This window comes from Ammospiza nelsoni, chromosome 7, assembly GCF_027579445.1.
Source record: "Ammospiza nelsoni isolate bAmmNel1 chromosome 7, bAmmNel1.pri, whole genome shotgun sequence".
Lineage (NCBI taxonomy): Eukaryota > Metazoa > Chordata > Aves > Passeriformes > Passerellidae > Ammospiza > Ammospiza nelsoni.
Window position 1 is genome coordinate 34,436,175 of NC_080639.1, and position 17,864 is coordinate 34,454,038.

Sequence of the window (17,864 nt, forward strand, 5' to 3'; positions counted from 1 at the left end):
TTTTCAGGTGCCTGAGAGTGAACCCAAAGGGATTAGATGATGAAAGCAAAGACTACTTGTCATTGTATTTGCTTTTAGTCAGTTGTCCAAAAAGTGAAGTCAGAGCAAAATTCAAATTTTCCTTGCTGAATGCTAAAAGAGAAGAAACAAAAGCAATGGGTAAGGGAATATTAATGTGGTTTTGTAAGAACATCAGCAATGTTATTTTTTTCAGTTGAGAGCAGAATTTAATATTGAGATAAACTTTTATAAAATACCTTTTCTAATTTCCTCTTAGAAACATAATTATAAAATCCTGTTCACGTTTCACACGTTTCTGATCACTGAGCAATGTTAATTCTATCCTGAGCAGTATAAATTACAGCACATTTTTAACTGCTGTCACTCCAGGTCCTTGTCATTTAGTTTTTCCAGCAGATTATTCTTGTTTCCTGTTAGTAGAGGTGTATTTGCTTGTTTGTAGCTACATTGGAAGTGTTTGATTTCCATTGTTAAATGGGATAAGCAGAGATGGCTGGATCTTTTAGACATCCTTTATAATATTTTGGTCTATTTCAGCTGATTTACACTGTAATCAGTTTAAAAACATGTGTCACGTATCCAAGGAATTAGAAGACTTTGAAATAACTGATGGTTTGATTTTATTGTTTTGTTGATATGAAAAATGTATGGAAGGCTCTTGGTTTCAAACTTGTGAGCACAACCTTCATTGGAAATGCTGTTTGGGAAAGCTGGCATTCTTGTGGAAATGAATAATTTAATGCTGATCTGCACTGAATTTGTTCTGCTGCAAGTCCTGTATATGAAGAATATCTATTTTTCTTCCCTTCTACTCCAGGATTTAAGAGATGTTTCAAGTCCTGTTTTGTTGAAAATTCTGCATTTCTTGCAGAAAGTCTGTAGTTCTGCATGTTTACACCCAAAGTTCATGCTATTTCTCCTTAAATAACTAGGCCCACTTGTAATCAGCAAATTAAATCCACAGAACGGAGTTCAAATGTAAAAATTAAATTATTGGACTCTTTGGAAGGAAGGTAAATGCATGTTTCACATGCATGTTTCACTCTACTAATCCTTTTACACTGATGGTGATGGTTTCTTCAGTCCCTGCAAACTTTCTCTTCTGGAGCTTATGTGAGCACAGCTACACTTGTGTACATTTGGAGGATGTATGTCTGGACTTGACACAGTCCTGGAGTAGATTGCTATTTGTAATAAAATGTAAAACTGCATCCAAACCTATTTGGAGATCATCATGGAAGCACAGAATTACTGAGTTTGCACAGGAGCTCTGGAGGCTCAGGGTCATCCTGAGCTCTTGGCTTGGGACTTGTGATGCTTTGAGATCTCCAGGGATGGAGACTCCACAGCTTATCTGGGCAATCTGTTTTAGTCTCTAGCCAGGTGCTGCTGGCCCTTTGTTTGCCTTAGGGGTTCATTGAGGGTCGTTGTTGATTTGTTATCCCCCAGTACCCCAATCTCCAGTGACCTGTTTGTTCCTTTCTGTAGCAAACACCCAAACCTGACCCATCATCTCTCCACTGCAGTGCTAAAAATCCTGAGAGTGGGTGTGTCTGCAGCTTCTGCCACAGTGGCTGTGCTGGGTTTGGCACTACAGGAGTTATAAATATCTTTTCACTTTGGGAAATTACCAACAGAAGTCTTATTTCTTGGACTCTCCAGCCATTTGCCATCTGCTTCTGTGGGTGCTGTGTATTTACTGAGACAGGAAAATGATGCCCCACTTCCAATGTCCCTTGTAAATTGATAATTCATGCATAGGCTGCTGCTTCAAGGGATGAAGCTGTGGATGAAACAGATAGTGAACTAACATTTTGACTTTATTAGAAGAAAAATACATTTGTACTTTTGTGTTGCTCTATTTTGGCTCTTAATTTAGGGGGTTAACACTGGTTGTTGCTGCTAAGAGTAAAATCTAAGTTTGCAGAGTAAAGAATTGGGCTGAATCTAGAGAAGAAATTTGTGAATGCTTTTGGGAATGTAAATTTCTGATTTTTTGTCTCTTAATTCAAGGTAATGAGGTTAAAAGTTGGTAAAAGTGTGAAAACACTAATCCAGATGCCAAAAAAATTAGATAATATTATTTTACGCATATGTTTCCTCCTTGGTATACAGATTTTGAATGTGAGCAGTGTTGTGTGTTTGTGCTGTTGCCCACACTGCACTTGAGGGAGTGCATTTCCCTGTGCTGCTGTGCTCTGCTTGGGCTTGTTGGCACAGGAGTGTGATGAGGTGACAGGGACAGAGACCTCACAGCCCCTGCAGTGGCAGCTCCTGGGTGGCTCCTCAGTGTGCTCTGAAAATACAGTGAAAATAAATCTCTAGAGGATATTTTGCTTGATATAATCCTAGTGAAGAGCTGTTGTGAGTAGAATTTTTCCAGCTCTTGGAGGTGAGGGCGGTGTGTGACACGTGTGTGTTTTCTGTGGTCCAGCTCCAGTGTGTTCCACTGGTGCTGCCAAGGTCAATCGTGTGGGGAAGTCTGGCTTTGCTGATGGCTTTATTTTGGAGGGGTTTTTAACAGATTCTGTCATGAAAAACACTTTGCTTTTATTACAAACTTCTGACTTGAACTTCTGAAGTGCTCTCTTTAGCTGAAGCATCTCTGTGTACAGCAAATGAAGTGGTGATGTGTTTCTTGCCCAGCTTTTTTGGAATGAAAGAAACAATCTTTAAGAAGGAACTCTTCATAAGACCCCTCCCCACTTCCCCCTCTGCTCTTATTTCAGTATTCTTGTTGCCTTCATTTTGAACATTCTTTCTAAATTTAATTCAAAATGTGCTTTATTCTACTTATATTCTCAAAACCATTCCCAAATAACCTCTTTTGCACATTTTACTTTAAGTGTAGGGTTCTCTTTCCTGTGGTTTGATTTGGGCAACAAGTGGCCACTTTTCAGTCAACCAGCCATGCAAAATGTGTGATCTTATTGGGTTTACATGTGTTTGCACTGACATGATGGTGGGAATTCTTTTTTGGCTGCGAATTTTAGAAAAAAAAAGTTGTGCAGTCACAGCAAATCTGATGGATTAAAAAAAATTAATTCTTATAACTGGGGCCAGAAGATAAATATAATTAATATCTTTTATGACCGAAAGATAGTTTAGAAGTTGAAAGCTTTCATTTCTATTTTGCTATTTTAATGCTTTTACTGTATTTCAAAATCATTTCAACCTGTGAAACAAGATTTTCCATTTCAGGAAGAAGTCAAACCAGATTGTTATGACAACTGCAGAGCGTTGTCAGGATGGGTTTGTGGTGACAAATTCATTGTAATGGTGCTTCCCTCTGTACAATTCCTGTTTTGACACATTGGCATTCTCACACACTCACTGAAAAACTCCTTGTGCAGGATGGTGCCTGAGAGATCTAATGAGAGGATATGGTTCAAATTACAAATTGTGCTCACCAAGTGTTTTATAAAATAACACTATCACAACATTAAAAAGGCTTTAATCAGTTCTGTTGGCACGTGATCCAAATGTGTGAAACTGATGAATTTTTTATTACCACTTAGTCTTAATGTGGAATTTGTTGCTGTTTGTTAATATTTTCCCTTAACTTGCTGTATTTGTGCACAATTTTTTATCAGAAAGCCAAAGAGCATATCGGTTTGTGCAAGGCAAGGACTGGGGGTTTAAGAAATTTATCCGAAGAGATTTTTTATTAGATGAAGCTAATGGTCTTCTACCAGATGACAAGCTTACATTATTTTGTGAGGTGGGTATTAATTTTTAAATAATAAAGTTTTAAATAAAATGTTTCCTGCTCTAATAAATAGAGATTTTTTTTTGTTGATTTAAACAGTAATGTACTCTAAAATTGTCTTCTGAAAACTATGAACGTGGTAAAATATACATTGCTTTGTCTGCATTGCATTTTATTTTATGTTTTGGTGCTTGTACACTGAGGTGTAGAGTATTGAATTGATTACTTTTAACTGCTGGACTTCTTTATGAATTTGCCACATTTGTTACATCAGAATTGACTGTAGAACTATTTGTGCCAGAGGTGGCTGCTGTGTGCTGTCTAGGGAAATGATTTGGAATTAGAGGATTGGTTTTCACTGGATGGAAATGTTCACATACTGGTTCACATTATAAAAGAAAACCCAACTGATTGTCAAAATCTATATTCCTTTAATATCCTAACTGTTGGCTTTAACCAATGATCAGGTCTTTCCAGTAAATGAAACACATTATTTTTGGACTAATTGTTACATTTTGTTTTCTGAGAGAATGCAAGTATTTTGTAGGAGGTGTGCTTGATACTGAAAATTAACATTGAGAGCTGTGCTATAAATTCAACTTCATGGTGTATTGTGGATCCCTTCTTCTATAATATCATTTATATCCATAACCTAAATTTTCCTATTAAATTTCAGTAAAAAGCTTATTTGGTGTTAAAAATGGAAAGCAGAGAAAGTAAGCAGTGTAAGTGGAGTGTATGTTGAATATACATTGGCTGGTTATCTGGGCTGCCATAAAGTGATTAGTGACTTAGGAGGATGATAGATGCTCTAACTGCTAATAAGTTTGCTTTGATCTGTGTATTTACAGGAAATGTGTAAAATTGTCTTGGCAAGATTACAATTTAATTATATGTCATTATGCTGGGTAGGAAGAATAATTGAAATGTGGCCCTTGAGACTAGATATTGCAAATGTAGTGCATCTTATTTTCACTTAGACAAGTTAAATTAGCTGCATGATAAATTTGTTATGAATACAATTATTTGGGTGATAAAAGCAGATATAACAAGTGTTTTATGCTTCTGTAAAGATACTTTTGAGTATTTTCTCTTCTTAAGTTGTCCTCCTAATGAGCACTTGGATGTAAATGAAAAGCTCTTAAAAGTAGCATTTGGTTTTGGAATAGATCACTCTAAATTTAGAGATTAGGCTTGTTTAAAAAATATAAGTAGAAGAAATACTGGATTTCCACAGAGAAATACTGTTATTTAAATTCTGATGCTAATCACTGAATTCAGCTGTGTTTCCCTATGAAAATATCTTGATGTTTTAATGTGAGTTGCTTTTGTGAAGTTGTGGACCTACCCTGATTATAAATGTGGAAGGAAGTAAAACATTTAGTTGTTCTCAGTGAACGTGTTAAAATAACTTCTGGCTTGTTTCAGGGTGGAGGAAAAACTTGAAAATCCAAATATTTTAGGAATTTCTTTCTTTGGATGTGTGATACCAGCTCTTCAGCTGTCCTTAGAAATGACAGGTGTTGTTTGAAGGACCTGTTTCTATAGACAAGCCTGAAGTTTTTGTCCTTTTAGAACTTTACTGCAGAGCTCTGATTTCCACGTTTGCCTTCCTGCTTGTTTCCTGTTTGGAAAACTGACTTATCACTTCCTAACTATTCCACTTTGCTTGATAAAACTTGTCAGATGTAGCAGATATTGAGTGAAGCTCTCTCATTACTGACTGTTGGTGGGCCCTTCTCCCTGTTGGCTTGCAGGAAAATTATTTGGTTGTCTTTGGCAGCAAAGATATTCGTTCTGTGTTACCAAAGATTCTCAAGATCAGCTGGATCTGCCCTTGGATGGCACCTGAGGGGCTGTTAAGTCTAATATTCTGTGAAGTCTGATGCTGCCAGCAGCAATTTGGGATTAAATACAGCCTCAGTTTTTTGGGCACACTGATCTCTGACTGAATTCTCCCTTTCCATATAATCTGAAAGTACTTCCAGATGTTCCATTTGCTAATAGAATAGAATGTTCCTGCTTTCACAGATCTCTTACCTGCCTTAGTCCAAGGAATCATTTATATCACCCTTACCATTAGATTACCACAGATTCAAAATCCAGAAAATCATGGACATTATCCTTGTTAAGTGCCATCACACAGAACTTGTTCAAATTGACAAGTTTTCAATAGTTATATGGGATTAACTTGATTGGATTTATTTAAATAGGTTATAATAATAAGAGGATGCACTTGATTTATGGCATGCCTGTTGGACTGAGATATGAAAGGTCAGACCCCTGTAATCCTTTGTATTTAGACTCTTTAAAGGACAATACACTCCAGGTCACCTGGGTGGGGGAGATTTGAATTAAAACTTTGCTTGGGTTATATCTTAAAAAGATGACCTGTAGCAAATTGTGTTGCCCAGCTCTCAGTATGTATTAGAAGCCATTCTAAATCAGAAGTTTGGAAGGTCAGAGCTCAGTTGAAGCACACATTAAGAGTGTGTAGATGACTTTCCCTAGGCATTGTCTGTAGCTAACAGGAGGATGCTGTGTGGACAGCTGGGACCGTGAACTTTGAGTCAAGGCTCTGGAAAAGCAGAACTCTCCTCTGGCAACAGAAGATGAGCTTGGCTAAGCTAAAACTTCCTTTGTGTGTATGTATATCTCCTGAAATCACTGTGTGTGTGAAAACTGGGAAATAGCTCTGTAGATTTTTTCAATGTTTTTCAACTGTCTAACTGTGAAAGGGGAATTTTGCTGTGCTTTGGGTTTTTCTCTTTTTTTAAGGTGGAAGAATGAAAAAGAATTTCTTGTATTCACAAGGGGGTATGAGATGATACAGGGAATTAGGCAGTGATTCAAATCCCCAAGCTGCTGTCATAATTGGATCATCCTCCTCCTCTTCTGGTCTGGAATTTGGCTTGCAGTGCTCCCACTTTCTGTGAAGCTGAGCTGTGCTGGTTTTGCTTTATGCCAGATTTATTCCAGATGCCTTTGGAAATCAACCAAAGCCCTGATCCTAACAGTATCAGCATTTTCTCTTAAGATCTAATCCTAATTTTCTGTATTTGGGAGATGGAGTGATCAAGATCTTGTAGTATGACTTGTTACAAAGGTTTTATTCTCAGATCTGTGCTCTCAGACAAGAGAAGCAAAACCTGCTGAGTTCTCCTGTTTTCCCAACACACTGATTAAAGAACTTGGTATGTGAAGGTAACTGAAAAAGCAGCAAGGAGTGCTGCTGTCCTGTTCAATTCCTAAATGAAAGACTTAAACATGGGGAATAATGGCAGAATATTCACTTCAAATGCACATATTTCAGTTTTCTTAACTAGTTCTGTACAAAGTTACATCTTGTGAGAATGCATTTCATTATTGAAGTTACTTACACCATGTATTTTGAATTTAATGGCTTTTAATCTTGTTTGGAAAACAATTACTTGTGGTTCCTGCCTCATCTGGACTAAGTTAAATAAAATAATGAAGGAGCTGTTACTTGCACTTAGTTTGCACTATCACACTGTGGGTTATGTATGAACTTAACTGTCAGTACAATAAGGGATATTGAAAAATTCTACAGATTGTTCTTCTAAACTTTTCTGTGACCATGTGATCCTGATAATCTCTATATAATTTTATATTGTGTATATTTTATTGAGATGGGTGAAGTGTTAAACTGTTAATTTAACTCTGAAATAGCCTTAACTTGTTTTTGTTCCCACTGGTTTTCCAAGAACTATATGTCCTTATTTATATTGGCATTTCTGTAAGGTGGCATGTGGTATTGTGCTCTCTTTTTGTTTTGGTTGTATAAGTACACAATATTAGAGTAAGCCCTATTTGTTTTTTGTTACTTTAAAATAAACTGTAAAGAATTAATTTATGGTTCTGGCCTAATGCCAGAAGCTTCACTGTTTTTTGCTTTGCTTTGGAATTGTTGGAATTCTAGCAATAGGTACTACTGTGATTTAATTCTTGTTGGCATTCAGTTATGAAGGAGTTGTCTTGCTGTGATTTTCTGTTAGGTAAGCGTGGTCCAAGACTCAGTAAATATATCAGGACAGTCTAATACAAACACTTTGAAGGTACCTGAATGTCGACTAGCAGAAGATTTAGGGAATCTCTGGGAAACAACAAGATTTACAGATTGCAGTTTTTATGTAGGAGGACAAGAATTCAAAGCACATAAATCTGTCCTTGCAGGTACTTTCTACTTTTGTATTGCTATTATTTTGTAATTTAAATTGCCATAAATTTAAAATTTGATTATATTTAATATTTACTTTTCTTGATACAGCACGATCTCCAGTTTTTAATGCAATGTTTGAACATGAAATGGAAGAAAGCAAAAAGGTAAGCTTCACTGAAAATGTTACATGTAAATATTTGTACCTTGTGAAAGAGGAAAACATTGCAGAAAACTTGAGGCAGAGCAGATTGAGGAGGATGAGGGTTCTTACGGTGCATGAGGGACAGTTCCTGAACCTGTCCTGGTGAGTTCTGAGGGAGTTGTGTAGAAAGAGTGGAGAGGTGCTGGAGGATTTGGATTTTTTCAGGTACTTGTATTTGCCCTAGACAGTGTTTTTAAACATTAGCTACTGGTGTAATTGACCTGGTAATCCTGCCCCCTTTTTGACTCAGTTTGTATCTTCCTATCAGCTGGTAGACTTGACTGAGGTTTTGCTGTAGAGTATTGAAGTGTTTTTTATGGTAACCAAGAAACAAGAGGTGGATTATGACTGGCATTAAGCCCTCAGGCAGTGGAACACCTTTTCATTCACAGCTTCTGCAGGCACTTGACCTGTGTAAGTGTTTTGGATAGAGGGTTTCTTAATCAGCAGAGCACTGCTGCTGCTTTTATGCACTTGATGTCTCCCATAGCGAGGAGCTGTTTGTGTCTTTCTTGAAGAATTATCAAAAGTGGGTTGGTTATGAGCAGAATCCATGAAAAGGTGAGGAACTGATCACCTCACAGAAGGGTTATGATGGATGGTCATCATTTGGTGTTGAAAACTGCAAGATGCCACTTGCACAAACACATCAGGTGAACATAGTGCTGTGGTACAGCTGAGGGTCACTTTCCTTCCCAGCACCTCCAGTTTTCACAGGTGGAATTGGAATACTGGGACCATTTTATTGAGAGGTTCCTGGTCTGAAAGAAACCCAGGCATGTCACAGCTTGAGTAATGTGCCGTGCCAGGCCTTTGCCTTCATCAGATCCATCAGTGCATCTCCTCTGCAGCTCTCCTCCTAAACACTGACAGGAAACCAGGCCATGCACATCTCCTGTGCCTGGGATTTTTATACTTCTTTCAAAAGTCTGGGGTTTGCTTCTACACCTTTGACATCATTTCCCACTTCATTAGTTGCTTGTAGGAGATACTGTTTTAGGATTGGTCAAGCTTGCAGTGCCACTGTTGTATTATGGCAGTCTTCAGCTGTGTGATGTCAGTTCAGTGTGTTTGCTTTTTGGATTCTCAGAACAAAACCTGGGCTGTGTTGACTCAGTTTAAGTTGAGCCAAGAATGGCTCAATTTGTTTTGTCTGCTTCTTTGATTTCTGATATTCCAAACACATTGTCTTTGTGTTGGAAGCTCAGAAGCATTTTTCAATATTCCTGAAACTCTTGATTTTTATGTACAGTCTGTGTGATAGACTCCAGAGTTATGCATTTCTAAGGAAAAAAAAAACAATTACCTTTTATTACTGGAGCTTTTCCAGCTTATTTCTACCTAAGTTTTAAGAGCTTTTGTGATTGCTTTTGGTTTAACACTGTTGAATGTTACCTTAAATTTGTAAGGATTTTGTCTGATGGATGGTGAATGAAAACTTGTAGCATGCATGTAGTTGATATTTAATATTCACTTTGAAATTGTAGCTAAATTCCAAAGACTTTCATTGTTTCTTCTTCTTTACCAGAATCGTGTAGAAATAAATGATGTAGACCCTGAAGTTTTTAAAGAAATGATGAGATTCATTTACACAGGAAAAGCACCAAACCTTGAAAAAATGGCTGACAATTTGTTGGCAGCTGCAGACAAAGTAAGTGATTGACTCCAAACTTCCCAAATGTGGTGTTTGCTTGGGGAATGTTGATTTAAAAAAAAAATATTTTCAGATTGTTTAATATGTATTTTGCTATTTTAAAACATGAGGAGCAGTTCTTACCAGAAATGAAGAAAGATAGGAAAGAATAGATTTTTTTTTAGCAGTATAAGGCTGATAAATCTTTTTTTAAAGAGAAGTGTTTCAGGTATTTATTTATGAAATATTTTTAGAAATTGGAGACCATTAATATGATTTGGAAAATTGGGTTTTGAATAAAATGTATACTAGATCTTTGTATTCTTCAAGAAGATTTATTCAAGTTCTTGAATTAACTGTGCTTCCCTAAGTACTGCTACTTTAGAACTTTCATCTTTTTGTCTTCCCTACAAACCCAACAGTTCTAATCTTTCATCTCATTTTTGTTGGGATCATGTCTACTCTTAAAATTGTTGTTCTTTGAAATACTTTTTCTACTGTGATTTTTTGAGGTGAAGGGATTTATAGCAGCTCAGCAATTAAGGGTTTTTTTGAATGCTGGCCTTGATTTAGGGCATAATTGATAAATGTAGAGACCATTATAAGGTTAATTATTTGGGGTTGACTATTATAAGATTTATATATATGATTTTCTGCAATACCAGAAAATAAAAATGAAACCTGTTCAGACTGTGACACCCTTCAAAAAAGCAGCACAGTTTATTCATGCAAAATATAATATGGGGATGCAGCTTTTTCCCATCAAATTTCTTGTGGGCTTTATCAAAGGAATGAGGGAAATTAGGAAATTCAGAGATGGGTTGGGGATTAAGTTAAATTTGTTTTAGCAATGTAGTTGATGAAGCTCCATTGTATCATTTCCTGCCCCTCACTTAGAGATGTGAACCTGTTCAATACTGATTTGGCTCTTCGTTTCTCCTCCTTTACCAAAAAAAAAGTTAAATGAAAACTACTGAATGAGTTATTTCTGTTGTTTGATAAAAACTCTGTCAGCAAGGTCTTTAATGAGTTTGTGCCAAGCCTAATGCCTGTGTTCCATCTGAGAACTGTCCAGTGCAGCACATTGCACTGTGCAGCACCCGTGGGGAAGCAGTTTGATGTTAAACCTGGGAAGCACCAAGCCTGGCTGGAAGTGTCTAAAGAACTGTAGAGGTGGGGACAGAGGGAATGAGTTTGAGGAATGATTAGTGCAGTTTTTCTCTCTCTCCAGTATGCACTGGAACGGCTGAAGGTGATGTGTGAGGAAGCACTCTGTAGTAACCTCTCGGTAGAAAATGTTGCTGACATTCTTATCCTCGCAGATTTGCACAGCGCTGAACAGCTAAAAGCACAAGCAATAGACTTTATTAACAGGCAAGTAACACTTGCATTACTTACTAAGTATGTTTGTGTTTATATTTGGTGTACTTTCTCAATATTAGCACACTTCTGTCTTGCAGGTGCAGTGTTCTTAGACAACTTGGGTGTAAAGATGGGAAAAACTGGAATAGCAAGTAAGTTTCCCTGCCCCACGATGTTCTGTACAAACACTGCTAAGTAGACTGCAGATCTTAAGAACTGTTGCTTCATTTCCACACTACTGAGGCCTGTCACTGACTGTAAGTAAAGTAGGATTCAGCAGATGCTACCCCAGTTATGATTGTGACTCCCCCTTTAAATGCCAGGCAATGTTAGCTGCTCTCCAGTGTGAGATCCTAACAATAGCTGGTTTTCATTCCCTCTCCCAGGGGCACAGTGCTGTGAGATGATGGAAGCAGCCTTTATAGAGAAAACCATTCTCATGAGTATCCAGCTTTGTGCCTGGAGGAGTGATAACCCCAGTGTGGTTTTGAGACTTGCTTGGGTCAGTGTGAGCCTGCAGTATTTCCACAGAAAGGAGGGCAGTTGCTCTCCTTGCCTTTGGGGACGTGTTTGTGCACCTACCCACATGCCAGCACAAGTGCTCTGGAGGCCACACAACTCGTCAGTCAGGTCCCTCTGACTCTGAGGGCTCCTGCCTACACTGGAAATAGGTTGAGACTGTGTGGCTCAGCCTCTGGATTGCAGCAGCTCCAGTGAATCACAGAGTGGAAGACAGCCAGCTGCAGAACAGCTGGCAGTAAGCTCAGTGTAAGGGCAGTGGAGCACTTATTTCTTGCCATCAGAAGCTCCAGACAACTTAAAGACTGTGTTGTACCACTTAGTTTAAATTGTTGTTGCTCCTTGAAAAAAAAAGATTTCATAGGCGTAGTGATTGAGCATGATGTGGAAAAGCAGTGGGTGGTGAAAGTAAATAGTAAAATATCAGTAATAGAGATAGGTCAGAATTGTAACTATGTAACTACTTCATGTATTTCTTCTCAAGTGATTTGGAAGTTCCTGAGCTGATTTCTGTCTTGAATGTTTGCTAGCTAACATGCTGGCCATCTTTGCTTCAGCTAAAACATCTACAGGAATTCAAGGAAATAATAGGAGAGGGCTTGGCTTAATTTACTGACTCTGGGCACCAGGGAGTCTGAACTTTAGTATTGTTTCTCAAGGCCCTTACCCTCACTGACTTGCAGCAGCAGATTAAAGGCTTGCATTAGAAATCTACCAAAGATTAGAGGTCATGTGGTGTAGAGGTCAGCTGATAACTTCATGCTTGATAATGTTCCTGAAACAATGTGAGTGTGCTCACAAAAGGCTTGTGAAAATGCAGAGCATTGGGAACTTGGGATTGATGCATATTAGTTTCAAATTTATCCTGTGTCAGTGTGACGTGCAACCCAACCAATACAATATTCTTCATGTGCAAGTGAATTTTTTGCTTTTTTTCCTGTTATTTAACCAAAAAGTAAATACATACACTGAGCAAATACATAGTTTTTATCTCCTGGGTGTAAGTGTGATACTTGCTGAAATCTGTTGTTACTTTTGTGTTAGTTAAAAATCAACAGTGGCCATTGAGAGCTATTTTGAATGTGGCCCATCATCTACATTGAAAAAAGAGTGAATGTTCTCAATAGGAGACTGAGACTGCAGGCTCCCAGTGAAGGGGTCTGGAGCCAGCCAGCTAATCTGCCTTCATGGCTCTTTCTAGGAGATAAACTGCATCATTTTTGAGGCAGTTTCAGCTGATTCATCTTGTCATCCTTCTCTCTCCCCAAATTGAGCATGCCCTTTTATGTAATGAGATTATCGTGTCTTCCCTTGCTTTTTGTCTCTGCACCAGACCTCATTTTCTTCCTAGTTTTCCTCTTTATTGTTTCTCATGAGCAATTTCAAGGTGGTTATTCTGACACAGTTCTCTAGCTGAGGTCTGGCTGGTACCTTTTGTCCCACATCTGATTATATTTCCATACCCAAATTGCAAATTGCTGCTTCTCTCTGTTGGCACCCTCCCCGGCATCCCCGGTCTGTCCCACAATATTTCACTGCAGCATTTCTGCCTTGCCTGCTCTTCTCCACCGTGCATTTGGTCTGTGAAATGGTGTGACTGTTCTTAATGCTTCTGTTTTCAGCCAAGCTACAGACATAATGGAAACTGCAGGCTGGAAGTCCATGATCCACTCCCACCCTCACTTAGTAGCCGAGGCCTTTCGCGCTCTGGCGTCTGCACAGTGTCCACAGTTTGGCATTCCACGCAAACGGCTAAAACAGTCCTGAGATCTTCCATGAACTCTAGAGAAATTGGACTGACTCCACTCCTCCTTGTCCAGAGGTGTTTTCACAAACCATAACAAGAGTTTTTGTTATCCTTGTCCACAGAACAGAAGCTGAAAAAGCCTATTGTTTGCTTTTCAGATGGATAATTTATGGTTTAATCCTCAGCTTTAAATTAGACTGATTACTCTAATTCACTGAAAGGCCTTAAATTATCTTCAATGACTCTCTAGTCCGTATAGTCTAATGTATCTTGATTTTTTTATTATTTTTTAACGTGCCTTGTCTTTTTGACTAGGCTCTGCAGGATTGCACTAGCTCCATAATGCAGTAAAGTTGATAACTGAAGATTAATTTTTGAAAGGGATCTTCCATTATTTTCAGAAGAAAAAAAGAAAAAGATTATAGTTTGGTCCTGTGCTAACTGGAAGGTTTTGGCTGGCCTCTCACTAAAAGCACTTGAACCAGAGGCACATCATGTACCCTAGGCAAGTGCTAAATATAGGGAGAGCCTGTTTACCTTCAGCAAATGCCCACAGGCTATTTATGGCAATATACTGCTTTGAACATAATTTATTTTTCATTGTGGGGGCAAATATGCAATGGTTTGGCCCAAAAATGTATTTTCATTACAGTTTGTAATGCTTATTGTGTGTGTGTCAAAGCTGTCCCAGCGGTGAAGAGAAACACAGAATAAACCTTTTGCTTGTGTTTCTTTACGGTCCATCATTAGTTTACATTTAATGCAGAACTGAACGAGAGGTAAAGGAGCTCAATGTGAAAAGGAATGGTGTTGTATATGGAATAAATATATCCCAGTGTATGGTTGCATAGAAAAGTCAAGGATGCATAGAATGACCAAATGTAAATTGAGGAAATGGGCCAAATGGATTTTGAATATGCACTTTTAATGTGTAACTTTTGTATGTTGTGTGGTACATATATATTTTACTTTTGATGAATTAATGAGGTACAGGTAATTGTGGCTTAACTTTTAGATACATTTTAAGATGCCCACAGCCACATGGGATTTAGTTTTGTTAGAAAAGAAAGGCATGTCTTTTTAAGACTCAATTGAAGGTGGCTATTGCGAGCTTTCATATTTAAGTAACAAAATATTTTCGCTTATTTGAAAAAGGCATGCGAATGGTAAAAACTTTGAGGGGATTTTTTCCCATCTTGACGTACATGCACGGCTCCCACAAACACCTGGGGAGGCTGTGCACACATCCAGGAGTATTTCCCTGAAATGTCAGATGGTATCTGCAAGCAGAGACTTGCTCAGTCTTGCATTTCAGTTATTGTACTAGCATTGTGGATGGTATTGAAATTCTGCATAATGTGGATGGTATTGAAATTCTGCATAATGTGAAAAAAGGATGAAACATTTGTAAACTGCTTGTCATGGGCCAGTTCTTTACTATATGAACCTTAGCTTTAATATCAACATCCTCAGTGTTTGATAGCTTTGTTTACAATTGGGAGGAAAAGTCTGCAGTAGTGCACACTCTAAATGTTCCCTGAGTTATTGCATTGAGTTTACTGTAATAGTGATAATATGCTGTATTTCTTTTTTTGGGGGGAAGATTTGGGTTTTACAGTGGGGAATGGGAGGAGATCTCACCTAATTTATAAACAACTTTGTGTAAGGGTTTGAGTTTGCCTATTAAAAAAAGTCGTGCAGGGAAGAGAGGAAGAATTTCAGATTGTTTCTCCATCCTCATTTCATTGAGATTCATCTGACTTGCTCTGAATGAAATTTTTAGAGGAAAGAATATTTAATTTTATACTTTGGCATCTAGTGAACCACTTACAAAGGTAAATTGGAAAAAAATGCCCAGTCCCATTTTGAAGACTAAAACCTCCAAACATGAATTTTTTCTTACCCTCTAGCTAAATCTTTATGATGGCTAAAGTGTAAAATCAGAAATTTTAATAATACACAAGGCATCAAATGATATATATACAGAGATTTATCAATTTTTAAATATTTATCTGAGATAAGGTCTCACAGGCATTCTCCACAACAGGAGGTGAAGGTGTTTATTCCAGAATCATATTTTTGCTGCACTGTGTAACGTGTTGGGACTTCATCCTCATCACTGTAACGCTCACAGCGCTCACGTGCCAAGTGACTTGAATATTTAATGCTGTAATGATTGCCCAGGTCAGCCTGTTCTAAAGCAACAACTCACAGTAATCAGATGGAAAGCTTAAAGATTTCTAGGATGTTTTTTTTTTCAAGCCTAATAGCACACTTAGTACCAAAAAAATGTCAGGCACTGTGCTGTGATATTGTGTGCATCATAGAGTGTCCCCTTCTCGAGCCAGGCAGTGTGAACTGTGTGTGACACCAACAGGAAAGAGCCCTCTGCTGATCCATCTGCTCAGATTGGACTTTCTTTATTTATATTTTCAGGTTCTGACAGATCTTGAGAAAAAGGTAAAGCAGTTGCTGTATTCTTAAGTGAGTGCACTAATTATTCACCTCTTTAATTACCTACATGCAGTGTTCTCACTGGAACGGGACGTTGATAATTCCAACCTTCCCCTTTGGATTCAGTAACTCGGTTTCATTCCCCACATCCCAAGAAGTTGCCCTTAAAGCCTCAGTTGGAAGTGCAGCAGATCAGGAATAATCAGTGGTCAGGTTTTTCCAGGCTGAGACCCTGGGGGTTTTTCCTGGTTCCCTCCAGGTTAGGAATATGCCTATGTATGAAGGTGCCATGTTTTGGCTTGCCAACACTACTCTCATAGATGTGAACCACCACTTCTGTGCTTTTCTGGGGAGAACCCTGCATGTGTCCTGTGTGTGTGTGCGTGTGTGTGTGTGTGACTGTGTGGTGTTTTTTGTCAAGGGTGACTTTCTAAAAATAAGGACTCAATTTGCTGTTAAAATGCTATTATGTATTATATATATATATTTTTTTTTTTTCTCCATTCAGACCTCTCCTAAGGAGATGCTTTGGGTGGAAGTTGCTTCAATAAATAATCCTTATTTCCTAGTCCATTTACTGCATGCAGAAGTATGAACACATTGTGCCTTTATAGGAAACTGTTGCAATGAAGGGATGATTTAACAGGGTGCAAGGTCTTTGTAAAACGTATTTGTAAAGGTGAAGAAGAATGCTCTTTGGTACACAATTGAGATGGAAAAGTTCAAATTGCATTTGACCTCTGTTGCATGTTGATTCTTGCTTCCTAAATTCAATTTCACCAAGGTACAAACTACACAAGCAAGTGGAATAAGTATTACAGATACAAGTTGAGTAATGGTATATTTTTGTGAAATTGTGATAATATTTGCTGTTACAAGATAAGTGTATGTCAAAACGTGATAATCATGGACACAAGGATACTCTAGTTCTGATGTTTTTGTACACATTGAGTATTTAGTATAAAATTCACCTTTGCACAGGAGATCAGTAGAGGACCTACACAGAGATTGTGTTCCTTTTAAATCCTCACAGCAAGGCTTCTCCTTTGGGAGAATAAAAGCCATGTGCAGTATTTGAAACTGTGTTTCATAGAAGGCAGTGAATTGCAAACGTGAGGTACTGCTACCTGAAATGTTGTCAAACTTTGTTCAATTTTACAGTTGATTAAAATTCCTAAGCTTAATTGCTTTTTTTTTTTTTTTGTAATTGACAAATGGAATGTTACCTGTCCTCTGTCTGTTGTCAGTAGTGTGTTTAGTGCAGAGCTTAGCTCCTTAGCTAGCCAAGACACTTAGTCTCATATCTTGGCTTCTGCTTACAGTAAATGGACTATGTTTGTAAAGGGAATTCACTATTTCAAGTGTTTTGCAAGGAACTTCACTGTATTTGTAACCTGGTTTTTGAAGGCTTAAGATCAATGAGTCCTATTTTAGAAGTTAAACCAGTGAAATGACTTGGACCTGTTTTGGGGTGGAAATGATAAAGAGAAATTCAGATATGTAAACAGTCGTATCAAACCATCCAGCCTTTTTTTATCAGCTGATGTTAATGGTGAAATACTTTTTGTACCTTGTTGCTGAAAATATTTTTGCGTTTCAGCACATCAAGTTACAATAAAGTTGTTACTTATACAGAGTGTGTCTGTCTTTATTTCTTGTCTGTACTTGCATTTGTTCCCAATGGCTGCCTTTGCTTTGAGAAAGATATTTTATCTGCACTGTCAGTCTGATGTCAAATATGCTGCTGTTCTTTTGGAAACCTCTTTTGGGGAGGATCTTGCAGCCTTGGTTATTTTTAATTTTAACCCATTAACTTGGTTATTTTTCTGGTTTGACACTTTAAAGCTCGGGACAGCTTAACTTTCCCACCTGAGGTGTCTCCCTTAGCACAGACTCTGTCAGGGCTGGTGGGAAGGAGGGTTGATGCTGTGGCAATGAAGATGGGATTGGTGGGTTTGAAATCTGCTTTCTTCTTCCACCCACCATCAAAAACCATCATCCTTTGTCCTGCCAAGGAGCACAGGCTGCTGCTGAGCC

At 38.1% G+C, this 17,864-nt stretch overlaps 1 protein-coding gene across 2 annotated transcripts in view; it reads left to right on the top strand.

Annotated features, from left to right (window-relative positions):
• SPOPL (speckle type BTB/POZ protein like) overlaps nucleotides 1–17,459 on the top strand; it is a 32,837-nt gene extending 15,378 nt beyond the window's left edge. The window contains exons 4-11 of one of the 2 annotated variants that reach the window (XR_009418765.1): nucleotides 8–159; nucleotides 3,615–3,742; nucleotides 7,747–7,924; nucleotides 8,019–8,074; nucleotides 9,641–9,763; nucleotides 10,977–11,119; nucleotides 11,206–11,364; nucleotides 13,249–17,459. Coding sequence is in view for 1 of the 2 variants with exons in the window: in XM_059475682.1 (XP_059331665.1) it covers nucleotides 8–159; nucleotides 3,615–3,742; nucleotides 7,747–7,924; nucleotides 8,019–8,074; nucleotides 9,641–9,763; nucleotides 10,977–11,119; nucleotides 11,206–11,259; nucleotides 13,249–13,393 (979 nt within the window). In the remaining variant the exon portion in view is untranslated. The remainder of the gene's footprint in view (nucleotides 1–7; nucleotides 160–3,614; nucleotides 3,743–7,746; nucleotides 7,925–8,018; nucleotides 8,075–9,640; nucleotides 9,764–10,976; nucleotides 11,120–11,205; nucleotides 11,365–13,248) is intronic. The other variant, XM_059475682.1, reaches the window with a different exon arrangement.
• The last annotated feature ends 405 nt before the right edge of the window (nucleotides 17,460–17,864 follow it).